The sequence below is a fragment of the Phaenicophaeus curvirostris genome, chromosome 1, assembly GCF_032191515.1.
Source record: "Phaenicophaeus curvirostris isolate KB17595 chromosome 1, BPBGC_Pcur_1.0, whole genome shotgun sequence".
In the NCBI taxonomy this organism is placed as follows: domain Eukaryota; kingdom Metazoa; phylum Chordata; class Aves; order Cuculiformes; family Cuculidae; genus Phaenicophaeus; species Phaenicophaeus curvirostris.
In genome coordinates, this window is record NC_091392.1 from 142234776 (window position 1) to 142262702 (window position 27927).

The following is a 27927-nucleotide window of genomic DNA, read 5'->3' on the forward strand; positions in this document are numbered from 1 at the left end:
TAGAAGTACAATTTGATTATCTCCTATGTATTAGTACCCCTCTTCAAAAACTTCATTTAAAAAAAACCAAACCACTATATTTTATGCTTTTGTTTGGAACTTTGTACTATAGCTTATAACATAGTAGAAAACAAATCAGAAAACTGATTACTGCTGCTTCAAGGCATTGCTGTTTACTTTAGGACTTGCACAACTCCTTTAAAGAATTCAAGCTTAGCAAAGAAAACCCTCCCACAGTTGATACGCTACTATAGTAAAAGCTGAGCTGTGCTGTCTCTTCACAGTATTTGTTCAGGTTGTACTGTCATGCATAAATCCCCAGTCACTGGAACTGCCCTATAACTAAAAGGAAAAAATCAATTATCAAGAAACATTTTTACAGAAGTACCTATCATAAACTCATAAATACTTCCTTTCAGTACTTAAAGGTGACTTGCTTACAGGAAAGCAGGGGAAGGGGTCATTATCATGGAATGCAGTGATATGATGAGGGATGGTTTTGAGCTGAAAAGGGGGAGATGTAGATTTGATCTTGAAATTTTTTACTGTGAGAGTGGTGTGGCAGTGGAAGAGGCTGCCCAGAGATATCATGGACATCCCATCCCTGGAGGTGTTCAAGGCCAGGCTGGATGAGGCTTCAAGCAATGTGATCCAGTGGGAGGTGTCCCTGCCCACAGCAGCGGGGTTGGAAGTTCCCCTTCCAGCCCAAACTAGTCTATGCTAATACATTCCTATACTTAGGAAGGAGGCACAACCTATCCAGTTCCAAGCTCCATGCATTGATGAAAATATTTGAACTTGCTAACTGAATTTGCTGTAGGCCTCTGCGTTATTTGCTTTTTAGGAGGGAAGGTGACCCATGCTCTGCTGCATTTCTTAGTCTGTTTAGTTTACATGGCAAAGTTGGGAGGGGGGAGAGGTTTGCAGTGTGACCTCTTTGAGGCTCTTGCTCCAACAGCCAAACTGCAGGGCACAGCTGAGCCTCTCAGGCAGGCCAGTGGCATCTCTAGAACACTGGAGCTGTCTGCACCCCAGGGATAGGATCCACATTGGAGAAGTTCTTGAACTGCAAACTCTGGGAGGTAGCCCATGATGGAGCAGGGGAACAGCTGAGGCCAAAGGGTACGGACTGATCATAACCCTCCTTCCCTAGGCACCTACCAGCAGTCAGGGAAGAGAGAGGTAGAAAAGACAGGAGTAAAAGCAGGGAAGTTGAGCCTAGGAAGAAGAGAAGGTGAAAGAAAAGGGCGTTTAATTTTGTCCTTTTTTCTCACTACCCTATTTTTAAAAGGCAAGAAATTAGTTTTCACCAAGTCAAGTCTGTTTTGCCTCTAATAACTGGTAACTGTTGCTTAGCTTTACCCAAGAGTTTTTGCATCTTCTCTGACCTTGTCCTGTTGGGACGAGAAGCGAGAGCCAGCCCAGGTTAGAGTTTAACCCACTAACCCACACAGATAGTGATTACGTGAGGTGGGGGGGAAACTCCACAACATACAGAAAAGATGTGAACGTCATGTAGCCAATACACCCTTAGTTACGCCGGATGAAGTTAGGATTGCTTTATGCTGTGCTAGTCAAGTGTCTCACATCCATTTACATAAGCAAAGCAAATAAAACAAACCCTTCAAGCTTCATCCATGGTGCTTTTTAAAAGGTCTGTATAATTTATTATGGAATTTGAGCTTTTAGCCATTAAGTTACAACAACAATGCATAACTTGACATTCTTACAGTTGTACATACACAAAGGAAGAGACATAGCCCAGTGCTTAATCCAAACAATGCAACCAAGTTAGTACTAGGTTACCATAAAAGACTGTTGACTGTGAATAGGTGTTGACAGACTAGCAAGTTTGAATGTTTCTCTGCAGTTATGTTTACAGTAGAAGTAACTGGCTTCAAAGTTTTGGACTTAAGCTTCAGACTAAAAAGAGAAAAAAAAAAAAAGATAGAAACCCAAACTGTTCTTCTGAATTAAGAAGGATACGCTCATTTAAGAATGCAGTATCGTTACCATGTTTCAGATGGTGAAAAGTAGCTTCAGGTTCAATGGACATATAGTAGACATTTTCCAGGCAATGCATTCTTCACACAAACACATGCAATTATAGAGACATTCTACTTTTTAAACTTCCTCAAATCAAGTTTTGCAATACAACAGGATACCTGAGGAGAGAGATCAGGACCCATACTGAACAAAAACAAAAGCCTTCAGCTTGATTTGTGCATGGTTAATCTACAATTCCAATTCCCAAATCTTCACATATCACCTGCAAGAGAAAAGAACACATCTAGTAAAGATCACTCTATCAAGGACAGAAGACATGATGAGTTTTACAGCCATTCTAGTTCAAAAAAAAAAAAAACAAACCCACAAAAAACCAAAACCCGCTGCTCCCACCTTCCATTTCAGGAACTGTAATTCACCATGGCCCTGTTATAAAACCGCATCTCTAACTTACCCAAGGAGAGTCTTGCTTTTCCCTGCTCCACCCCAACTCCTCATACCCTTACAGCTCAGTTTTAAAACTCCATCATCAATTGCACAGTAATTTAGTTTCTTAGCTTGTCAAGACATAGCTTTGACAGATGTAATTTTCTGCCACTTAAATTGAATTAGTTCATTGCATACTCTTAGTCTGAACGTAAGACAGAGCAAAGTAAATAGGCCAGAAAAGGAAATCAGAAAGGGCCACTATCTCTCCTTCTAGCAGTGAGCTATTAAATCAGTCAAAGCCATTGGGCAAAGTCTCACCCATCCTGGCAGCTGAAGGGAAAACACAGAAGAGAATGGTCTCATCAACTTGCCAGCACCAAGAACTCCATTCCCTCCAGGTTAACCTGATGAAATACTAACAACCGACTCCTCTAGTAGGTTTTGGTACATTCTTATTGATGTCAACACCTTCACCCAGCACAGAAACACTACATTTAATGCAGGATTCTGAAAATCAAACCACTGAAAACTACACAGGCAACCGCTCCACTCAAAAAAAAAAACCCAAGCTGAAACAAAAAAAAAACCAACAAAAAAAATCAAAAAAAGCAAACAAACCCCCCAGATACCCACCTAACCATAACTGCTGGCTTGACTGAGGGTGCTAAAGGCTCTGTTGAGCAAGAGTTGCCTGTTTTACCAAACATCTGGAATGCTGACGTGTAATAAAAACACGTCTTTATTACACATTGTGGCAGCAACTGAAAAAATATTACACAAATTGCGAATACCATTCTCAGCCAACTGGTATATACTTCAAAGTACAGTTGGCACTACTAACAGCAGTTGCATTTCTAGACTTGCCTAGACTGGATAAGTCTGCTTTTATGGGGCAGCTAAATAATTAGCTCAACCTGTTGTGTCCTATTTATTGCCACCATAATGCAAACCCAACACCTTCCGCTTCTGATTGAGCGCATCAAAACCTGCCAGTGTAGATGGTGCCTCTGCCCCAGACACCCTCTGAGCCGTAGGGCACAGGGAGTGGGGCAATCACTGCTACACACTTGCAGGCCAGGCAGAAAACAAAGACAACCACTCCTACATCAAGTGATAAAAAAACCCAAATGTCATAATTGTTGCAATGTTTTTTTCCTCTGTGCCGGTTACACTCTGGTACAGGACAGGAATTCCTAAAGTACAACAGCCCAGCTTTGGCAGGAATATACCAGGCCCAATGTATTAAGCTGGCATGGATTATAAGCATTCTCACTGTAATTGAGTTATCCTACAACTCCCCTGGCACACCTCCAGAATCTAGCAATAATTACTGGTAACAGTTTACTGGACTACATTCACATACTGGGGGAGGGGATGTGAGGGGCAGGGGAAAGGAGTTACTGTTATCTAATCAAACCTCCCTAGTACATGCAAAGAATCTTCTCTAAGCACCAGTTAGAGCCAAAGAGGAATTCAGTCTAGGGGTCATTAGTAGAAGAAAATCCCAAATTTTCTGGTTAAACTGGTACTGCAGGTAATTAACTATTAATATGTATTTAGATCTGAAATGTCTGTGATTCGTTTTTGCTTGCTATCAAGTCTGAAAGCTGACGCTAGTTTAAACAGTTGTGTACTGTCAAATTTCTTATCCAATTTGGCATTTGTGGACTATCATTAATAAACTAAAATTTCTGAACAAAGAGGGGCCTCTAGTACTCGCTTTGAACACCAGTCCATTTTGATATGTTCATAGCTCCTTTTTAAAAGCATTTAAAAAAAAAACCAAAACAAACAAACAAAAGAACCCTCCCTTTTTAAAAGCACATTTACAAATTTTCTCCCCAACAGAAACACCGGAACTAACGAAGCCTTACCAATGAACATGAGACTAACAAAACTTATTCTGCAGTAATAACCCCTCGTCACGCTAGGGACTTTCACAGACTGATTTATTCAGCATCACAAGTGACAGGCTGTCCACCTTATGTAGGAACTGTGCTTTAGCTTTGTATAATCATACCATATCAATTCTAATAAGAGGCGCTCTGCCTGATTAGACTAAAATCTGACAGAGGGACAGAAGTCTCAGACATAAGTTCCTGCATGTTTCATGAAAAATGCGCAGTTTGGAGGAGAAAAGAAATAGGGGTGGGGGGCAGCAGCAGAAGGAACCCACAACACCCAGCATCAGCTCCTGCATTATAGGCGAGGCATGGCCTAAGAAGAAGCAGATTACCATTTGGAGAATTTTTAAGGAAGGGAGTTAAAAGGCACCTATCCTGCAAAACCAAGAGATTTCTTAGCTCTGACCTTCAAATAAGCTTTTGGTAGGTAAAGTGCTAGAAACAAGAAATACCAGTTTGATCCAACATAGCCGGTCCAGATCAGCAGTCTGGGAATCTGTGTTTATGTGTAGCTGCCTACAACTGTTTACTCTAAAAGTTATGTATTAGATGAGCTGTAACAGTAGGTCATATGCTTCATGTTTCTAATCCTCCCTTGCTACTGTTTTAAGCTCCCTAGATTGTCTCTTTCCTGTCTTGTACTTTTTATTGTACCACTCTTTTTTTTGCTAATGCATGTCAGCTTTTTGACTGAGGTCAGACTAATGATTCGCTTCAAAGGATTTTTGTCATCGTGCTTCCAATGAGAGCAAACTGCTTGCTGGAGGCACTGCAATTCGGCCTTTTATTGTCATCATTCCTCAGCGGCACAGCTGGCCTTACAAGACCTAACTAGATCAAAGACTATCTACGTGCAAACCAATTTGACTGAAAGAACTGTAACTACTGCTGTGAAAGGTTGAAACAAAAGAGGTACCTTCACACGCAGATATTTTTGTACGTCAATAGTATTACTTACACTTCAGATTTTATAAGCACGCTTTTCAATTAGCATATGTTCCTTAGCTTTTCATTTGCCAGATCTCAGCTTTGATTCTTAAGAAAAGCTTTTTGTTTTATAAGTATGGCACAAAAACTGCAGTACTTACCACATTTCTCCCCTCCAGCATGAATACTGCGCTGCAGGTATCAGCAAGACACAATCCACAGACTGACAATACTTCTCTTGATAACGCCTTTTCGTTCCTCCTTGAGCTAGAGTTTAAACCCTCTCTACATTACTATGTCAATGTTCAGTTTTGTGTTAAGGAAGAGGGAGAAGACTTAGATTTTAATATTGAAGAGAGTTAAAAAGGCAGTTCTGGAAGTGTTGATAAGCTTCTTTTGGAGACATAAATGTCCCTATACATTATTAGGTTTAGTTGTGGGTTATTTGTTCAGTTTTGGAGATGGTTGGTCAGTCATATTCCATTCTCATGTGCTTCTTGTAAGATAAAGGCATCACAAAAACTTGCACCTGCTGGTGACATCAGAACCACAACCTGACAACTTTCCAGTAAACTAAAGTTACACTCCTGCAGGGAAGAGGCAGATTTATATTTTTGAAGTAGACATTGGTAGGAATATTTTGAAGGAAATTTAGGGTGAAACATCTGCTCTGCAAAGTAGAAGTTCAGATTATATTTCCCCAGCTGAAACCTCTGTCATTTCTGGAACATTCATTCTAAAATTAAAAAAAGTTATTGCTTCTATTGAAGCTCAGTATAAGTTAGAAAAAGAATTGCATATTTTCTTAAAAACATTCCAAATATACATTTTAAAAACAAAACGCACTCTAAAACAAATGTCTAGTAAAAGACACCGTTTTAAGCAACCTCTAGTAACAGCTTTACAAAAGAAAATTGAGGAATGTAGTATACTATAACATGGCAATGCTAAAATCCTAAACAATTCACTTAACACTCTTAAGTAGTGTTTTAAATATACATATTTCTTTACAAAACAGTTTAGCAATTCCTTATACCACTTACAGTATATAAATATTTGAATAAGAGGTCATAATGGGAGATGCCAGGGTTTATATTTACTCTCAGATGCTTCAGGTTTCTTAAGTGTTTTACTATAAGGCACAATACTGCTAATCTAAAAGAAAGGGATAAAAGCTAATGGCAAATCCAGTCAAAACTCCCGACGTGGAATACCCAAGAGAAGAATTCCAGCATCTCTATGCAAAGGAAAAGAAAAAAACAAACCCAACCTTTGTAGATTCTAAGAAACAGTTTCAATTCGTATATAACTAAGTGGGAGCGGGAGAAAGAAGGAATTAAGTAAATTCTTATAAATAGACTAATAAATATATTGTAGCCACAATTAGCCCTTTACCTCTGTTCTACTGAGTTTAAGACTGAAAGAGGTAACCAGTGTGCATATACCTAAATAAGTCTACATGCTCAGCACGTGAAGACCACCTAGCACAACCTATTACTGCCAAATTCAGTATAAAAGCTAGCAAGGTGGAGAAAGTCTCCTTTTCTCTCAGCATCCACTCTAAGTAGAACACGTTACAAGATCAAATCAGTACTTGTTACATGTAAGGAAAGTTGCAACATATCCATGAACTTATTCGATTCCTTCAATGTTAAGTTATATATATATGAATATCCATCTCCGATTACAACAAATCAGAACTTTCAGAGCATTTTAATAGTTGTAGTCTTGTAAGTGTTCTCCATGTGTACATACTGAACGTAAATAGTGCATCCAAAATATTTCTGTTAGACATTCTACATTGTTTTCACTGCCTAGTCTTCATCTTTGTTACAGCCCTCTGCAACACAATGACATTGTAACAATGCTTACAGAAAAAGGGTTATTGCATCTTTTTTTAGGATGAGACATCCAGAGGAGGTTTTATAAAATCCTCCTGTGTACAAAATTCTTAGTCATTAGCCCTTTTGGAACACCAGCTAGAAAAGTTTGAAAGGTAAAATAATTTACATTGTTATTTTTTCCATTAACTAGACAAAAGTCCATACTAATTAAATAAAAAATAATAGTTCTTCAACAGTCTATTCAAGACATCTTCTATGAAGCAGTTCAGTGGGAATTTCCATTAGATAGATGTTCTCCATGACAGTTACTACTGACATCCACATCTAGAAGGCAGGAATTGGAAAAAAAATTGTTTGTTGATTTACCATTTTAATACATTTTATCTGTTACATTAATCCAAACTCTGGCAACAAATTTCACATTCAGAGAACGTTAGGTATACCTAACATTCCCTGTGTAAGTAATCCTCCTAAGACACTATTTACATCTTCCCTTCCCACCCTCCCAAAATCAGTTTTCTCCAGATCTATACAATTCTCTCAAAATCTACCTGTTTGTATTTTCTGAACATCAGTAGTGACACAGCCCAGTCTGGTCTGCACTGCAGTGCTAACACTGCTAATGTCACTTGGAGAATGGCTTCTTCTAATGCAATGAATGGTGCTGAGGATTATTAAGCATTAAACTAAATTATGACTTACCAAGTAATGCTGTGGTTTCACCTGCATCCTCTTTTAAACTGGTACACTGCAATACAGATTCATTCGTGGAGGAGGCTGACAATTCGCTTACTTCATTTCTGTCATCATCTTGTAAAGCAATACTCAGACTTCCAACTGAAACACTGCCGCTTATTGATTCAGGTATTGGAACTTCAAGTACATCTTCAGGGTCCCCCTTCAAAATTAAATACATTTAATTGACACTTTTGTCCACCATTAGGCATCAACATTCCTCCATGTTACCACTTTGTAACCTCACCTTATTGGAAAAAAGATCATTTTTTTGTCTATTATCTATGCGCTCATGGGTGCCATGTTGAGCAGTGCCTATTTTCAATGGTATTGTCCAACCACAAAGAAATAAAGCCAAGTAAAAGAAAAAGCCACTTTTCCAAAGCCACCCCTAAGCCAAAACCAGCAACAGCAGGAGTCAACCCAGCCAGCCTCTTTGATGGAATATTTCAACAATGCAGCAACAGTATTGCTGCAGTTTAGTTAAAGGCCAGCTCATTACATGTTAAGTCTACGCTGAGCAAACCTATTGTTCTTTTCTCTTTTTTATATTAGTAGCTGGACAAGCTTAGATTTTTTTTTTTTTTAAACTGGGGTGAGCAAACATTTGACATCAGAATAAACTTCCCTCCAGCCTAACTTTCAGTCTGTTCCAAAAATGCAAATATGCTGGCTTGTCACTTTGCAGGAACAAAAAACATCTGCAGCACAGACAAAAGAATTTATTTCATCTATTGTATAGCAGGAGCTATTTCTGATCCATTCTGAAAGTTAATTAGAATTCCTACAGGCACAATTCTGTTCCTAAAATTAAACAGTCTACCTTCATTACGCTATTGCCATCGATATACTGACATCATTTATCCATAAGTAAGTATACTGCAGTAAAAGTAGCTATTCTGTGGGCTTCATAATGAGTATTTTTCCCCTCTTCAAACAATTAGCCAAGGCTCATCTTAAGACTTAAGAAATTCTAGGCCGATTCTTTCTTTAGCACCAAAGCAATGTATTTTAAAATGTACTGAATTTTAATAAGCTATAGAACAGCTACCATTGAACACAAGTTAAGACACATGTGTTATTAATCTGTACATGTGTGGGTGGGGGCATTAATTTGGGTTCCAAAACTTAGGCAGTAAAATAAGCACCAAAGCTACGAGATTGAACAATGCTCTACTAAATCTGGCAGACGTGCTGAACTGTGGGTTTTTTTCTCTTGTAAGAAATAGCTACTAGACCACTGAAGTTTGCTCTCTACAAAACAAAGGCTGGGTAATACAACTTAGTACCTTCCTTCTACTCTGAGCCTTTAAAAATTGTGAAGCAACTCAAGTATGTGTTTTCCATAAAACTGAACTAAGCTTTCAGCCTCTTTGCAGAATGTTCACTAGGTTTCTATAATAAGGCTGCGCATTCTTGTCTACAGTTATATCACTCGGCAAGCACACTGCTGAAAGAAGCCACCCTTGCTCTTTGCACTTTTTTCCTCACATCAGTAGGAGATTCACACAATCACTCTACAAACCAGACTGGGCAACCTAGATCAGGCTGAAAACTAAGCTAGAAAAAAAATACTGAATGATTTCCCACATTATTAGCTTCAGTGGGACTTGAATGATTGATGCATAAGCTTGATATTTCCCCCATTCCACCAGAAAAAAAGAAATGGGCTTCTGTATTTAATATAATCCCATTCAATCTGCTTTCCAACATTGATTTTGCATAAGAAGCTGAAGAGGTATTACTCCTCCTGGTTAGGCTTAGTGACACTATCCTCTGAAACAGCACCGATTCAGGGAATAAAAGTGTTCTGAAGGTTCTAATACTTCAGTTTTCAGTCTATACACAAAAGGATATATCCTTCTGCATATAACACAAGTTACATCAACTCCAAGAATTCGAAGTGAGAAAAATGTAAGCAGCTCACATAACCACATTAGAGTAATAACTATTTTACATGACAAAAAGATTGCAACTCTTGGGTAAAGCCTGAGTTAATACACAGAAGCACCACAATCTGGTATATATGTTACACAGCATATATCACCACCTCTGACAAAAAAAGTAATTTATTAAAGTCTTCCATAGATCTGCTAAGTCTCTGCAGTGAAATAAGAGAAAAGCTAGTCAAAACACAGAGCTAGTCTATGAAAGGAAGGTCCCTGAAACCAAAGAACACCCTTGCCTTCTGAAGATCTCTGTAAATCAGCGGAAGAGAAAGGAGGTACATTCACGCCTATGGCATTTTAGTGGAACTCAAGACTATTTATCAACAGTGACCAAGTAACCTACCGCACGTGTCTTCATCTCTCTTTTCTGGTGCTGTCAGAAAGAAATGAGAGCACATCATTTTCTCTACTTAACCAGTTTCTGGTGAATGTCTTTAGGAAGGTTCTAAGTACTGGTTCATTTATAGGGAGAAAACACTGGGCATATGCAGATGCACACAAACAGAATAGAAAAACTGTAATTTCTTCCTCTGAATCGCAGTTCTCAACAAGATCAAACATATGCTTTAGATCTACTGAATTAAGTGATGTTTTTGCAGCTTGGGCAAACTGCCTCACCTCTGCTTCCTGTTTTTTACTATCATCAGCTGGAGACAGAAAAAATGGTTATCACAGAAGAGTACACAGAGGATTAATAAGCTGCTCGATATAATGTTTAAACTCTTACCCATAAAATTCTCTTATTTTTCTAGTTCGCACTCAATTATACTTGCATCTTTGCCCAGTTTCCTCAGTCTCACCAAGTACCAACTGCTATTATCTTAACAGTGACGAAGTCTTACCTCCTGTACTGTACTTTTACTTTGAAAATTAAAGTTAAGTGTGCAACATACCCAATATCCCAAAGCTTTGATAACATCTAGTTTACACATTGGACAAGTTCGATGGTCCAAAAGCCAAGGGTCAATGCATGTTCTATGGAAGATGTGCCTAAAGAAAAGAAATGCTCTTTAGAACTTACCATGAAAGCCATACATTCCTTTAAATGATGTGCAAGTTACTATATTAAAAAAAAAAAACATTTCTTTATAACCTTGACAATTAGGTGCTGCTTAATTTACTCAAAGTTACAGAAGCATCTTATTTCATGCCACACTTCTGAAATAAGAACTGTTACAGTAACTGAACTGTTACTGTATACCACAGAAATACCAATTCAACAGTGTACAGTGCTAACTCAATAATAAGAAAGTCCTACTTCATTCCTACATTTCTCCTTCCCTGGAGGAGTTCATAAAGTGTGCAGATGCAGTATTTTGGAACACAGAATCACAGAATAGTTTGGGTCAGAAGGGACCTTAAAGATCATCTAGCTCCAACCCCCCTGCCACGAGCAGGGACACCTCCCACCAGACTAGGCTGCCCAAGGCCCCATTCAACCTGGCTTTGAACACCTCCAGGGATGGGGCATCCACAGCTTCCCTGAGCAACCTGTGCCAGTGCCTCACCGCTCTCATGATGAAGAAATTCTTCCCTATGTCTAAATCTGCCCCTCTCCAACTTATATCTGTTCCCCCTTGTCCTATCACCACAAGCCTTTATGAACAGTCCTTCTCCAGCTTTCTTGTAGGCTCCTTTCAGGTACTGGAAGGTCACTGTTAGATTTCCTCGGAGCCTTCTCTTTTCCAGGCTGAACAAGCCCAACTCTCTCAGTCTGTCCTCGTATGGGAGGTGCTCCAGCCTCCTGATCATCTTTGTAGTCCTCCTCTGGGCCTGTTCCGACAACTCCATACCCTTCTTACGTTGAGGATTACAGAACTGGACACAGTATTCCAGGTGAGTTCTCACAAGAGAGGAATAGAGGGGCAGAATCACTTCCCTGGACCTGCTGGCCACACATCTTTCGATGCAGCCCAGGATATGGTTGGCCTTCTGGGCTGCAAGCGTACATTGCCGGCTCATGAGATGGTTTAGTAAGCTTGGTGGTGGTGTACCGACAGTTGGACTGGATGCTCTTAACAGGTTTTTTAGAATTTTAGTGATTCTATGATTCTCCCAATTGGTCCTTTTTCCTGCATGCACATTAAGTGCAGCATGGTAACCCCATGCCCGTCAAAATGCAAGAGGCAATGAAAATGGCACAGCTTCAGCTCTGCCACCAGCATTTCAGAAGAGTTTCCAGAAAGCTTTTATCACATTTCTTAGGGGAAACATGCTATAGAGGAAAGAATAATCATGGCAACTTACTTGCATGGCAGAATTCGGACAGTGTCTTTCAGTTTATAATTCTCAATGCACACAGCACAGTTTTCCACATCAACATCTAAGCCCTAAAGATGACAACACATTTAAATGCGTTACATCCATATTTCATGAGAGAACAAGCTCTGTGTAACACCTAGCTTCACAGAAAGTAAGATGCATAAAATGGTTTAGCAAATAAAAATCTCCCTCATTTAATTCAAGATTCCATCAAGAGGTGATTTGATTGAGTGATACGAAATGCTAAAAACAGCTAAACCTGGATTTTCTAATTTAAATAGATATACATGGAACTTTAAGTAATTTGTCAAGTCTCAAACATTGGCATCGCTCATGAAAGCACAGAAAAATTTCAGGTTGCACCACAAGATGAAGAAATGTTAAGAGGTCAGCTCAGATGAAAATGCAGAACCTAATTCTTAACTGATGGTCCCAGAGACTTGCAAGTATTTAAGTAGAACAAGATTCTTGGGGTTAAATACTGCAAACTCCTTTTTTTTTGTATCACATCCAAAAAGATATCTTTTGGTATCTAGGAGAGAGCTCAAGTATGCAATCTGGAATGGTTTTTAAAACTTCTCTCTGAGCTCACACCAGAGAGTGTCAAATCACAGTACTTCACCACCCCAATCTGTTTCTTTCTCAAGGTTATATATCCTTACTGACAGGTCTTACTGCCTGCTCGAAGCCAGGCTTGGAGTTGCAGTGCAAATATTCTGGGTATCTCCAGATACAAGAGAAATAATACAATGTTAATTAGGTTGTATACAACATTCCCTTTCATCCCCTAAAAAGAATTTTGTTTTTCAGGCTTAGTGAAGAATTTCAATTTCACTACCACAAACACTCAAATGAATTAGTACTGCAAGCAAACTTTCAAGAGCAAGGCAAGTTCTTCCCTCCTTTGTCTGCTATCAATTCACATAATGAATGCCTTAAAATCCCAAATAAATCAAATCAAGATTTTTTTTTTTTACATAAGCAAAGTTAGGACAAGTACGTATTCTGTAAAAAACATTTTTGATTCTGTACAAAACACAAAATCCAAGCACACCATATGTAGCACAAACTCAAATGAGTGTCCATTTTACAATAATCCCATAAGCTTCTCAGGAAAGCTCTACATGATAGTAAATGCACTTCTAAAATATTGACCTATTTTTAGTTAAATACATCATCCCCAAGTGAAGTGATAATGAAAGACTGTCCTGTGGACAATAAAAGAAATACTCTTTAATCATAATGGATGAAAGGAAACATTTAAAGAAAAAAAAAAGGACATTTGCAGAGTAGATAAGACTATTTCCAGAAAAATTTACATTAGTTCATGACAGTACCTCTGCATCAGTAAGTTCCATAAATTTGCTGGTAGTAGGCTGATTCAAATCAAATTAGAAGACATGATTTACCAAGCAGGAAAACTATCTTAATAGAGTGATTTTAACCTAATCTCACTCTACTTCACTAACACGGCATACATAGTTAAAACCAGCATACTGCATAAAAACATAAATTCCTCCATTTTATTTTAGTTGTGGGTATATTGATGGGAAGGAACTGGTACACTGCAAACATCTGCTAATACAAATCTTTTAGAGGTTTACTGAACATCAACTTAAAATAAGTTAACAGCTTCCTTGTGTTTGTCATCATAGGTTTCATCACAACCTTTTCACATCCATTTCTTCCTATGCTGGTGTTATGCTTGGATACTGCTTTATGTAAGGTTTTGGTTCCATTCCATCTTTCTTGATCTCTGACGTCACCATTGTATGAACAGAAGTATGAACATCCCTCTGTTAACAGCCTGAAATAATTACTTTTTAATGGAATTTAGAATATAATTAAAAGTAACAAATACTTGTAAAATGTTACTTAAATGTGCTCAGTGCATAAGAGAAAAAGAGACATGTGGCAGTTCAGGGATTTGTTTTTAATTTCAGAGCAGATGTACTAAATGAAGGGCATGTGACTTGAGCTGAACAGCTTCTGTTGAACAAAAGCTTTTGAAGTTCTTACACATAAATGTCCTTTCTCACCTTAATTTTATTCACAGATTTAAAAAAAAATTCACCCTTGTTTTTAATCTCTGAGCAAATCAGTCATTAATTAAAAACAAAGCAAATAAGATAAACAAGGGTCAGGGTAAAATCCTTATATAGCAGAAGTCTAGTCAGACACTAATTTAACACCTAGAATCAGAGCTGCCTGAAACTGACCAAAATATTTTCTTTCAAAAGCTTTTTATACTATTGTTATTCTAATACAGTTACTAGTTTAGGCCACATGCTGCTAAAGCAAACTTTCTGAAAGTTGTTTTGATTTTTAAAATAGCTTTATTTTAATGCAATTTTAAATTAGTACTGTTAAAAAAAAACGTATGCTTCAAGTAAGTCACATGGCTCCTTAGCATATTCAATCAAGTGTTTCATTTTTCAAAACTTTTTATTTATCAGAAGACCTTAGAAATCAAAAAGATGGATATTCTTTTAAGAAAACAAAACATGACATCAGTTGTTAGATCTGTGCTGTCAGTAGGTCCTAGGAAGTATTTTGCAATCTGCTTGTTGATGTTTTCAAGTACTGATAAGATACAAGTATTTCCTCATCTTTAGAGTACCAGCCCTTTAGTCTCCTGTATGTTCTGCATAATTAGATATTACTTGCAACAAAACACCCTTTCGTTACAGAAGTAATTCAAATTTAAGTCTTCAATTTTAAATTCTGCCTTCTAAGCAGAAGTCCTAAAACTGTAAGCCACATTGCAATTATTTTGTGAGAATTTTAGTTTAAATTCTATAAGTACATTACAACAGTTTTCAAATCATGCAGCAATAACCAGAGTCACTGAATTACCTTTTCTCCACGTTTCACAGTATGCAGCTGAAGCTGGCTGATTGCTTTCTTGGTTTCCTTCCTGTGTCCCTTGAATAAAGATTTCAAGCATTAGGGCACAAGTTAGTTTTAAGAGCTACATTTCAAAGTTTTAAATACTTCCACATGGATTACTAAGTCTTCTGAACGCATCTAAAAAAAATTATTCTCTGGCTAACTACTTTGTTTACGAAATATTTCCAGCCAGTGGATGTTGAAGAACTGCAAGTTTTGCATTCTTGGGCCACAGCAGCAAACATTATCTGTAAGCGTACCACTTTTAACAATGAACTCAACCAGCACAGAACTATGCAGACCAAGTTGAGATATATAGCCTTGCATCGTGATTGCCCGCAGCAGAAAATTGAAACTAATGTAGGCTTTAGAGGCAATCAGAACTGAAACAACAGCCATAGAACCAGACCTCCTAGTTGGACAAGTCCATGAGCAAGCAATATGGTAGGTTTTGCACAAGCTTGAGAGAAGGTGGAATCCTGCCGGGCAGCCTACAGCTGGCCACCAGGTCAAAAGGCTGCTTGTAGCTATTAATGCTTCCCTTCAGTTAAACACTGCCTCACACTCTATACAAAGCTTCACACTGAAAGGACACATTATGCAAAGGAGATGACAAGAAAGGCTTAACAAGTATGAGGCACCATAGTGGACTTCTATACAGTAACAGTCCTAATTATGCTTAGAGGGAAAGCAAGAACAGAAAGCAGTACTGTATTCCAAGACAAAGTGCTAGCTACCGCTAGAAATTGAGAAACTAAGCATTCTGAATTAACAGATGTCGATCTGTCTAGCAGCAGCCCTCACTGATGTAATACCATAAAGGAATAACAAAAAATAATGGCAGCTTTTCTCTGTAATGATAATTACGATGACTTACATCCTTTTTAAAAGCTTATAGTATTGAGAACTGGGAGGGTTTTTTCTTTTTAATGGTGTTTAAAAGAACTAGTCTGAAAGTTCTCCCAGAAACAGACAACCCGCAGCAACCACCTAGTCTGCTTTCTGTATCAGCTCATGGTCTTCTGTATAGCCCTGCTTCATCTTCAGTAGCAACGAAGTCTTCCGCTGCTAAACTGATGTTAGAATAATCTTCTTCACCTTACTTAGCACTTACACAGTAACCTGCTTTAAAGCACAGCATAGTTAACTCCCAAGTTTTACTTATAAAAATTTGAGATAGAAAAGTTGCTTTTGTTTCTAAAATTCTTTTAGAACTCCTAATGATAGCTCTTGATGAAGATCTTCACAACATTTTCAAACTTTGCATAGTTTCATACTTTTTTCCCCCCAATGGTCATTTTAAAAGAGGGAGAATTGGGGGAAGCGGCATAATCTTCTACACAAGACAGTTTCATTTTATTAAGAAGCCGAACAGCAAGATCTATTAAGAGTCTGTGGTACATATCTGTGGGAAACATCACATTCAACCTAAAAAACACTCCTAAAACTATTTATAAAGTACGTGAACTTCCCTTAGAGTGAACTATCTTAAAGCCAACGTAACAGGAAAAAGCAGCTTTCTTCACCAAACAACTGTTACAACACAAAAACACGCTCCTTTTTCTGTAAACACTTCTCAAAAGTTTTGTTTTCTTGAAAATATTCTCAGAATATATGTTCTAAGACTCAAAGCTTAGTAAAAAAGTCTCTAGGGAACCAACATTTCAAGTAGACCACAGGTTTAGCCAATAAAGAAGTCCCACATGTTATCTTCAGTTGCTGAAATGAGAAATTAAGTATTTTCCTAGAAGCATCCTGCAAGTCTTAACCAGAGCTCAGACTCCAGAAGGCAAACAAAAATTCTCTTCCCTCCTTCCCAAATGCTAGAATCTACATGTTCAAACAGAAGGCAGGGGAAGTCCATGTGATAAACAGTCATTTGAAATTTTGTTGTTCTTAAGATAAAAAAAAGATAACAGCTTGCAAAGAAAAACAAGTGCAGCTTTCTTTTTCACTGTTAGAGAACTGTGGTAGAGCTGATAATGACCATGGAAAGCACCTAATCTGTTTGAAAGACTTGAAAAGCACAGGGAAGTCCCATCCTAAGATATATTTAGAAGTCCCATTGGTCTATCTCCTCAACAACTCCGTGTAAGTTGCTCTCTCGAGTGCAGAGGTTTGAACCAGAGAGCCTCCAAAGGACCCTTCCAACATACATTACTTTATGGCAAAGTACTTCCCTCCCAGGGGTGCTTTTTAATTAACCTATCGGAGAACAACAGGAATTTGAAAGAGGCAAATTAACAAGCAAAGTTATTCCTCCCTGGTCTTCCCAGTACTCCCACCACTCTCAGCACTTCAGATAGTCCAAAAGAGCTGAATCCCACCACACGTGCTCTTTCTAGCCTGCTGCCATTCAGTACTCTACAGTGGAGGAGTAGGATTATCAATGTCAAAAAGCAGTTTTCATAAAGCTTTAGAACCAAAATTTTAGACCTAATTTCTTCTGAGTCTTAAGAAAGAAAAAACTACCACAGCCTCTCTCCATTAGGAAAAAAAAAACCTGTTTAGGGAAATTAGTACTTCGAAAATGAAAATTACTGAGGAATTAAAGTAATTTTTAATGCCAAAAGGAAGGAAGTTAAGTTAGGTGACAAATCACACAAGAAGCTGCCTTTACTCAGTTGTTGACAAGTGGCTAAGTATATTTCCCACAACTTAATATGGGTATCTAATAATTACAACTAGCCAAACCTGTGATGCCAATTAGCACACTGCTCATTAGCCTCAGTAACCACTACTGAGTAGCATTTACAGATAGTGAAGTAGCAAGAAAGCACAGATCTTCAAGAATGCTTCAACAAACAAGCAAAGTTAGGCAACTGATTTGACACCAGAAGACAGTAAATACTCTAAAGCGTCATCATCTCCAGTTACCTGGTTTCCAAACTGTGATCCAGTATACAGGAAACGTTGTATATAGTAAAATATGAGCCAAGCAAGCGATATAATCATCATGGTGATGAAGGCAATGGCTACAAACACAACCGACTGCCCACTAATATATTCCTGCACATGTCGTGTGCCAACAACAATACTCATTTTTACTGGAATCCCTCTTCGCACTGGCTCCAATATCTCTATTCCTTTTGGATAGCCAACCATTATCACCACTGTATTTCCTGTTCCTGTTGGAGGGCGAAAAAAAGAATAAAAAGTTAGTCATAACAGTAAAAAATACAGGCATTCTGGTTTGATGGTGATTTGGCACCTTCAGTTAAGATCAGTGAGCAAAGTTAGAGGAAAACCTCTGAGTTTTTTCAGGCATAGCAGCTTTACATCAAGCTTACTAGTAAACCCCCCTTTATTTACTTTATGAAACTCTCAACACAATATAAACTTCAATAGATACATCTTCACTATTCAAAGTCGTATAGTCATTCCACACATTGAGATGGGATGTGGATGCCATAAAGAAAAGAACAAGTTATACACATCTCATCTTGAGGGTGCTGAAATCCTGACAGTCAGCTCAGGAACAGCTGTTCTTTTATTTGTCAGTGTGGGAATTTTAGCTGCAGCTGGAGACAGCACGTGAATACCACGAAGAGAGACACATTCAATTAAGTTTTAATCTGACTCCAGAGCACAATTACATGGGATACGTTAACAAAAAGATAAAAAATATTCATATACTTAATATTAAATTACATTATACCACAAAATATTAAAAGATTCTTCAATACTAAATATTCAAAATGTAATGAGATTTCACAACAAGGACTTGTCAAAAAACTAATTTGGGACTCTCTTGGGAGTATGGAACCGAAGGACTTTTCTTTTATATTAGAACTGAAAAGCACCCAACCCATATGAAAAATAAGTCATTCAATTCCAAGAAAACCTTTCAGCATCACATTGACAACAAAAGCAGTAAGATAAAGTCAAGACTAACTAGCAGAAACCAAAGATCCTCTGTGACTAGAGTTTTACTCAGTGTTCTCTGGAAGCATCTCCAGTATTGTCTCAGAAACATGTAACCTAAGCATTACAAAATAAATTACAAACAAAAGTACTTCTTAAAAATGTCACCTTTACACTGGTCTACACTATTTTATTTTAATTGTTCTTTCATTGTGCAAACCAACACTGCTATTCACCCTTGATAAGTCCTGGCTTTACACCTTACTTTGCACTTCTACCTCTGAGCAAAAGTGAAACTAAGCTTGCTTCAGAGAGAAAGTAGAAGAAGAGAAAAGAGAGGGGTTTTCCTAGCCAGAAAGCTAGAGCTGTATTATCACAGGTACCTTTATAGATTCACAAGATTACCTACCTGCAACAAGACCTCCCACTAAAGACTTAAAACCTTTTTCCCCTCCCAGCTGTGTTAGATTCACTACTGAGAAGCTATGTCAAAAGAAATGGTTGCCTAACTTATAACATTACATCAAGTGGGGATTTTCAAAACTCAAAGCAGCATTCCAGACTCACCCACCTCTCTGCCTACTAAGACAAAAGAGCTGTTTGCCTGAAATATTTAAACAAATTCCTTTAGTTGAGGCGGTTCTGGGAGTGACACCTCATCAATCTGGCCACTCTGCTACCACGCCAAAGGGGACCTGCAGAAGTTTCACTTTTGTACATAGCAGCTTCTCTTTCCATAAGGTACAGACTGTCTGCTGTGGATGAAACACTAAAGGATCCTGTTATTAGTAGAATAACCCCATCTCAATACCAGTTACCCTTTCTCAGCTCCACCTCGCACACTCATCCCGCTTCTGCTCATCTACTGTAAAAACCATTATACCCATCTGGCAGATCCTGGCCCAGCAAGAGAGATTTTCCAGAGCGCTACATTTCTGCAAGGTTTGAAGATGGTGGGTGTGGAAAGACAAAGACACTACTGGGAAAAGGCCTTGTGCCTCCCCCTAAGCACCTCGCTCAGCAGAAGCACCTGCCCAGCTCCCAGCACGCGTGGCCTTGCCCAGTGCACGCATCAGGAGACACAAAGCAGCAAAGCTGAAGACAAACAGAACAAATCCACAAGCAACTAGGCTCCAGTAATTAGTTCTACTCACCAACAACACAGCGAATCACATGATACCACAAGTCCAAGCATACTAAGAATTGGTTTAATTATTATTCTCCTCTCTGAACCAGCGCTGAAAGCACTACCAGAAAGTCTCGCAAATCTTGAGAGGAGCGTGTAAAACGCTCCTTGCTATCTGACTCTGCACAACCCCACAGGGAGTTAACACGAAAAGAACGTACAAAGGTAGAAACTTATCTCACATTGCTGAGAACTGTTATCCACATACCTAAATCAGGAGATTAGGTCCTATGTCCTTAACCAGCTGTAAGAGCTACAAATTACAGGAGGTAAGGACGGTCCGTGAACAGTACAGGAGTGTTTGAAAGACTTACATGGCTTTATGCAGGCTTGGGGAAGAAAAGACAGTCTCAAGATTAAGAGCAGCCTGGATTTTTCAATCAATAAAGGTTTCCTTCTCAGTTTCAAAATCTTGAATCAGTTTAATCCTGCTATCTAGTTCTCCACATGATTTCTAACAAAGTAGTATTTAAAAACCCCAAAACAATCAGAAATGCCTTTCTCTGTTTTGTCACTAGCATGTCCAACTATCGGCCAGTTATTGCCTTGAAATGGAAGACAGGATACTTTTGTGCATTGGCTGCTAGACACCGTGCCACCCTCTGGTTTTAGAGCTAACACAAGTATGCCATACATCTTATAATAAATGCCCATTAAAAGCATTTTAACAGTTTTAAAGACTTGGTGATGAATTTGCCATTAAAAATATATGCAACTAAATGCGATGGCCTTGAAGGTTAGAAGACAGAAGGAGGGTTAGAAAAAAACCCAAAACTGTCATCCAGCATTACAAAAGGAACAAGAACAGTCTCAGAGAAGCAGTCACCCTGAACAGCCTGTAATACTAAGGGCTTTAACTCATTCCTCACTAATTTTAGACTTCTGTTCTGAAACATATTATTCAAAGACTGAAATGCCGTTGAGTCACTTCATCCGTTTCAACTGCAACACACCTTGGAGACCTCAAATCACATTTATAATAGAACTCGGTGTCACGTACACGTATCCACTCGGAGCACACTTTGTTGGCTTTACCTTTCCATAGTTTTCTAAGTTGGCAATCAATAGCCACATTTTTACTCTGCTAGAGTAAACTTGTTTTCTTTTCTAGGTTTGAGTCTTCAGTGGAATCAGGTAGATCTAAAATCTGGCATATGGGAGTTTTTAACATTATCATCTAAATAGAGCAGTGATAGTTGGCAGATTGTCAGGATACCTGGAAAGGAAAGCAAACTTGGAAGTCTGAAGATGAAGGCACATTTTCTGCCAGTGTGCCAAGGTCAGTTTTACTGCCAGTATTGCTACTCTCCTCTTGCAAAAGGAAACCTTCCAAGACGAGGAAAAAAGTAGTACAGTTCAGATTTTGACTCCAGGCACGCCAACTTATCAAATCTATTCCCATACATGCCTATAGACAACAATAGTAATTTTCTATCATTTGGAGAACAATTGCAAACACTCTAGTTTTTGTCCTGATGAGAAACACCAGAAAACTCCCAGAGCTTGAGCACCTTGGTAGAAATGTTCGAGGTCACTGCTTAGATCTATGTAAGCATAGGAACTCAAATACTATAGCCACAATTAACACTGAATATTCTCAGTAGTTTCTGGTGTAAATGAATGTGTCTGGTACTTACCAAACACATAACAGTATACTAACAATCCAATGACAAGCTTTGTCTCCACCGTAGCTCAACACTATACAGCCACTGTCCAAGTTAAGCAAGCCATTGATTTCAGTTCTGTTCTTTCAGCAGTAGTGTACCCAAAGCTTTCAGTAGAAAGCATCAGTAATACAGAAGTTATGCACTACCTGAGAATCCTGAGTAGTGCTGAAAGCAATGTAGCAAATAGTTCAACTACATGCAAAATGTAGTTGAACTAAAAACTACAAAACTACTAAGTTTGCTGCTTTGGAGCTGGCAAGAGTTTATAGAATCATGAGCAAATTCATTTGTGTCTGTTTGGATTAGATCTCCACAAAAAAACCCAAACAAACAAACTAGATGAACTAGATGAGTGTATTTTGGCAAAGCTACACCAAATCAAAGACCATTTTCTTTGTGTAGCCAAAGTCATACACACAAATTAAGTCCCAAGCTTCCTTTAAATCCACAAGCCGTGCACATAAGCTCCACTCCAGACCTATCTCAAACTACTGTAGCCAGTTTTCCTTCCTCCTTTCCAGCTATGTGTCAGCCACAATCACACATTATTCCATAGTCTTCAAGGTATCAAACTTATATTCCAATCAGGATGACCAAGTCCTATCTTAAGACGGAAATCAGAGATGGCTGGATGGTAAACATAAAGCATAACAGGAAAAACAGAGAATGAGAAGACCTTTTTCTCTTTCCACTGCAATGTAGCTCTGCACCCACCTGATTTCTTGACCAGCACTTAGCTGGGAGTGGGCTGGAGAGAAGTCTGGAGTGGCTACGTATGGAGTATTTCCGAAAGCAGACTAAAGCTAATATTTACACGCAATATTTATTCTGGTTTTGGAAAGGAATTTGAAGCCTTTGTATTATATGAAGTTCACTGCCACCACCAAAAATGAACACAGTTAAGACTGCTTGCAGAGTCTATATTCCTGTAAAAATGAAGTTTGATTTTATACTCTTCAGATTGAATAATTGGAGTCCAACATCTTGAGTCATTTGGGTCAGGTGGGTGTCTTCCACTGGAAAAAAATCCTCCTCCTCAGCAACATGCCAAGTTGTTTCATGATTACTTCCTCTAGTAGGGAAGTCACCCTGCATTCTGAACAACATAATCAGGCAGAGAGCAAAGGGCTTAAAAACATAAGACATATCAGTAGAGACATATTTGAAGAACCTTCTTTTAGAAGGAGGGACAGGATTGCAAGGCTACACATTCATTATAACTACTTTGCCTAATCAAGAATTTCACTTTTTACTTAAGTTGGAATCTAAAAACACAAAACCCAACAACAATGGAAGTACAAACACATTACATGCCAGGAAGTTCAAAGGCCAGTTTTTTAGAAGGAAGATGAAAAGACGAAACTTGGAGATAAGAAAAGCTACCCATTTATCACCCTCATGTAATTCAGGCTGCACCTCAATTAAAAATAACCATTGTTCCATCTCATATCATTTTCAGTGCCACTAATTGCAATCCATTAAATGGATGTTCCTTATGCATATATCACTCCTTAGTTAGGGCACTGCAGGTTTCCCAGAGTACTTGTTCTCAACACTCCTTCCAGAAGAAGGATTTTCTTCCTCACGTGTCAGTTCACAAATCCCTTCACAGGAATGGCAAACTCGGATCCTGTAAAACACAGCTGTACATTCCACATTCTCCCTTGCCTGTCTTCCACAGGCTTCTTTAAAAAAAAAAACTCCAAGACTTAAAACACTAACAGTCATTCTTCCTTATATTCCCAAAGTGCACTGAAAAATCCGAACACCTATGTGTTTGAAGGTTTCAGCCACGAAACAAAGATTTGTTACTCCAGTACAGCTAGTAATTATTGTGTAATATATTATTACATTCCCGCCCCACCCAAACCATCCCGAGGTCCAATCTGCATTTGCAGAGTCCATATAGATGAGGACAAATGTATTCTTGTATATCTGCTGTACTAAACCACACTCTTTGGGTAGGTAGAGCTTTTATCAGCATCATTCTGCCACCTTAAGAAGAATAAAACACCAGCAATCAGCGAGCACTTCTTTTTATACCACTGATCGATCTAACTATACCAGCAAGTCCAAACCTGAACATAAGGCCGAGAAGGTCTTCCACAGCACAGAGATGACAGTAGAAAAGAGAAAATCATAAAAGTTTGATAAAATAAGCAACATGAGAAAAGAAGGAGGAGATTCCACAAAAGAGCAAATGATATTTATGAAAGGCTACAACAGGACATGGAGAGGAGCGTTAGAAAATTCCCATGGAGAAGAAAAAAAATTTTGTACCGACTGGCCAACACAGAGGGACAGGTATGAAAAGAAACTGAGAGCAAGTAAAGAGGTAAGAATTATTACCCAAGAAAGTACCTTAATTGCCACATGGAATCAAAACCAAAGGTACATCTAACCTGGCATCCCACCTCCACTTTCACAGTGGATTAATAATAGAAGAGTTGGGACAAGCTGATCTACCCAAGCAAGCAGCAGACTAAGAGGAACAGTAATCTCACGTTCAATCCTGAAGTTCGTGCTACTTGGTATTCCAAGAAAATAAATTAGTTTTCTGACCAATAAATCATACGTGCTATGAATCAACAACTCCCCAAGATTTCCAGCTCACTGTATTAAAGTGGTTCTACTTAAACCGACTCCCTAGTATTCCCCCTCCTCACCACAAAGAACAATGGCCCAGGCATTAACAAACTCATTGTACCAGGATCTGATGAAACACACATTTGTAGCATTTTTTACTTAGTTTGCTTTGTCTTTATATCCTCCTCTGAAGGCCTTCCAATTCCTCAGAAGTCTATAAATGCAAACAGATTTTATTGCAGAGTTCTGAAGTTTTTTTCCCCTTTGATTTAAGCATTTGATGTTCATAAAAAACCAGCAAGGCTTTAGTGTCATAGCCTGAACAGAGGCTGCAGCGACAGAACATCTGGGTTATTATCTTGGCAAAAATCTGAAGGCTACAGATCATTAGCATGCTCAGACAAGCCAAGTCAACATCCTTCTCCAGGCTCCAGTCTTCCTACCGCATCTGCAAGCATTAAAGTATTACCTGATGCTTACATCCCTGTCCTGTCCCCTTGCAGACCTGCACAGGAGAGGACGATGAAGCTGTTACAATAAATCCTGTACCAAAAGCTACCTTTAAATAGCTATGGTGATGCCTTCAAGAAGGTGCACCAGAAGGCATCTTCAGGATACCTGGCACATTTCCACATGGCCTGCGGAAAGCAGCCTAACCTGTCACCAGTGTTGACATCCTGCCAGGGGGTACACAGCAAAAATGGAGCCCTAAATGAGACTGTGGCCTCCTCAATCATGCCTGATGTAGTGAGAAATGTCCCTGCCTATGGCAGGGGGGTTGGAACTGGATATCTTTAAGGTCCCTTCCTACCCAAACCACGCTGATTCCATGACCAAGAGGCATCTGTAATTCGATGACCTGTGGCATGGGGGTTGGATGATCTTTAAGCTACCTTCCAACTCAAACTGTTTTATGATTCTATGATTTGATGACCCATGGCAGGGGAATTGGGACTGGATGATCTTTAAGGTCTCTTCTAACCCAAACCATGTTGATTCTATGACCCAGAGACATGTATAATTTGATGACCCATGGCAGGAGGGCTGAATCTGTAAGGTCCCTTGCAACCCAAACTATGCTGATTCAATGACCCAGAGTCATCTATAATAAACCATTCTAGGATTGTATGGTTTGATGAACCATGGCAAAGGGGTTGCAACTGGATGATCTTTAAGGTTCCTTCCAACCCAAATCGTGCTGACTCTGTGACCCAGACACATGCATAATCCGATGACCTGTGGCAGGGGGGTTGGAAGTGGATGCTCTTTAAGGCTTCTTTCAACCCAAACCGTTCCAGGATTGTACGATCTGATGACCCGTGGCAGGGGGGTTGGAAGTGGATGATTTTTAAGGTCCCTTCCATCCAAACCGTTCCAGGATTGTACAATCCCATGCCCCATGGCAGGACGGCTGGATAGGGGATGATCTTTAAGGTCTCTTCCAACCCAAACCGTTCCAGGATTGTATGACCCGATGACCCATGGCAGGGGGGTTGGAACCGGACGATCTTTAAGTTCCCTTCCAACCCAAACCACCCCACGATTCCACAATTCCACGGCCCAATCGCAGCCTGCCCGCTCCCACGGCCTCACGGCACCTTCTCCCCGACACCCGGGCTGCCCACCGGGAAGGCGTCAGGCCAGCCCGGCGTTCTCCTAGCGCGGCTTAAAGGACGGGCGAACAGAACACCGCCTCTCCCTCGCTTTTCAAGGCGTTTCTACCCCCCCCCCAATCTCGCCGCTCACCCAGGTGGGACATGGACACGGTGCTGTTGCCGAATCGCGCCTCGTTGTAGATGACCACGGCGGCCGCCCGCTTCCGCGCCGCGTTGGTGACCTTGTCCTTGAAGGTGCAGCCGCCGCGGGCCACCAGGGCGATCCAGGGCGTCGGGTCCCCCTCGGGCGCCCCGGGGAGCAGCGGGACGTCGTAGTCGGTGTCGGCGGCGCAGCCTTCCATGTGGCGGGGGGAGGCGCCGCGGGGGATGCCGACCATGCCCTGGGCGCCCTCCTTGGGCGAGCTGTCCCCGTAGCGCCCGCTCTCCGTGTGGCCGCGCACGGTGCGGTTGCTGAGCGGCTCCACGTAGGCCGTGTTCACCCACGCCGTGTACCACTCCAGCGCCCGGGCGGCCCCGCTCACCCGCGCCCCGAGCGCCACCAGCGCCGCCGCCACCAGCGCCAGCCGCGCCATGGCTCCGCCGCGGAGCCGCGGGGGGAACGAGGGCGCCCTCAGCTCCGCGGCTCGACTCGACTCGGCTCGGCTCGACTCGGCTCCCGAGCCGCTCTGCTCCGCCGCGCGGCCGCCGCGCGCAGGTGACCGCGCGCCGCGCTGGGCGGAGCCGGCCCGCCCGCCGCTAGTTACAGGAGGAGGAGGAGGAGGAGGAGGAGCGGCCGCGGGGCGTGCGCGGAGGTGGGAGGGAGCCCCGCCCGCCGCGGCTAATGGCGAGGCGGAGGCGCAGAGCCAGCCGGGAGGAGACGCCTCCGCGCCGCTGAGCTCGGCCGCGTGGACCCGCCCGGCCCCGCGGTGGAGGGAGGAGGCGGAGGGAGGAGGCGGAGCATGGGGCGCCTCCGCTCCGCCCTGCCGCTCCCCGGCCCCGGCGGCGTGAGCTCCTCCCCGTAGGGATGCCGGGAATAAAGAGGGATGGGGGAATAAAGAGGGAGACGGGGCTGGCGGGCGCGAGATAAAGCGGATCGTGGGGCTGCCCGTGAATGGAGAGCACTTGAGCTGTGACTGCTAGTGGTGGGTGGCGCTTCTAAGCCTGGTCCTTCATAGAATCACCGGGTTGGAAGAGACCCACCGGATCATCGAGTCCAACCATTCCTATCAAACACTAAACCATGCCCCTTAGCACCTCGTCCACCCGTGCCTTAAACACCTCCAGGGAAGGTGACTCAACCACCTCCCTAGGTAGCCTGTTCCAGTGCCTAATGACCCTTTCCGTGAAAAACTTTCTCCTGATGTCCAGCCTAAACCTCCCCTGGTGGAGCTTGAGGCCATTCTCTCTCGTCCTATCATCTGTCACTTGGGAGAAGAGGCCAGCTCCCTTCTCTACAACCTCCTTTCAGGTAGCTGTAGAGAGCAATGAGGTCTCCCCTCAGCCTCCTCAAGGCTAAACAACCCCAGCTTTTTCAGCCATTCCTCATAAGGCCTGTTCTCCAGCCCCTTCACCAGCTTTGTTGCTCTTCTCTGGACTTGCTCCAGATGGTTGAGAGAGCTGGGGTTGTTTAGCCTGGAGAAGAGGAGGCTGAGGGGTGACCTCATTGCTCTCTACAACTACCTGAAAGGAGGTTGTAGAGAGGAGGGTGATGGCCTCTTCTCCCAAGTGACAGGGGACAGGACAAGAGGGAATGGCCTCAAGCTCCGCCAGGGGAGGTTTAGGCTAGACGTTAGGAAAAAATTCTTTACAGAAAGGGTCATTGGGCACTGGAACAGGCTGCCCAGGGAGGTGGTTGAGTCACCTTCCCTGGAGGTGTTTAAGGCACGGGTGGACGAGGTGCTGAGGGATATGGTTTAGTGTTTGGTAGGAACGGTTGGACTCGGTGATCCGGTGGGTCTCTTCCAACCTGGTTATTCTGTGATTCTGTGATTCTGTAGTGAGGGGCCCAGAACTGAACCCAGGATTCGAGGAGCGGTCTCACCAGTGCTGAGTACAGAGGGAGAATAACCTCCCTGGACCTGCT

At 40.9% G+C, this 27927-nt stretch overlaps 1 protein-coding gene and 1 non-coding gene across 3 annotated transcripts; both read right to left on the minus strand.

Moving 5' to 3' along the window:
• Positions 1–1641: 1641 nt before the first annotated feature.
• On the minus strand, positions 1642–26463 carry RNF149 (ring finger protein 149). 2 transcript variants are annotated; one of them, XM_069877057.1, is made up of 9 exons: positions 25996–26463; positions 17824–18074; positions 14914–14982; positions 12043–12125; positions 10689–10785; positions 10139–10168; positions 7814–8009; positions 5429–7435; positions 1642–2269 (listed from the first exon to the last, which is right to left on the minus strand). In XM_069877057.1, exons 1-8 carry the CDS (start codon positions 26435–26437, stop codon positions 7377–7379), a joined length of 1227 nt encoding a protein of 408 aa, XP_069733158.1. In that variant the 5' UTR covers positions 26438–26463; the 3' UTR covers positions 1642–2269; positions 5429–7376. The 2 variants fall into 2 exon arrangements, with proteins under 2 accessions (XP_069733158.1, XP_069733163.1); XM_069877062.1 differs by lacking the exon at positions 10139–10168.
• Positions 5030–5145, minus strand: LOC138716916 (small nucleolar RNA SNORD89). Its single transcript, XR_011336784.1, has one exon. It is a non-coding gene; the product is annotated as a small nucleolar RNA SNORD89 (small nucleolar RNA).
• Positions 26464–27927: the final 1464 nt, after the last annotated feature.

Coding starts and splice junctions, on each gene's coding strand:
- RNF149 (XM_069877057.1), bottom strand. CDS start 26,437: ATGGCGCGGCTGGCGCTGGTGGCGGCGGCGCTGGTGGCGCTCGGGGCG. Junction 18,075..25,995: donor CGTGTCCATGTCCCACCTGG/GTGAGCGGCGAG, acceptor GCCCTCCAACAG/GAACAGGAAATACAGTGGTG. Junction 7,436..7,813: donor TGAAACCACAGCATTACTTG/GTAAGTCATAAT, acceptor CCTGCCTTCTAG/ATGTGGATGTCAGTAGTAAC.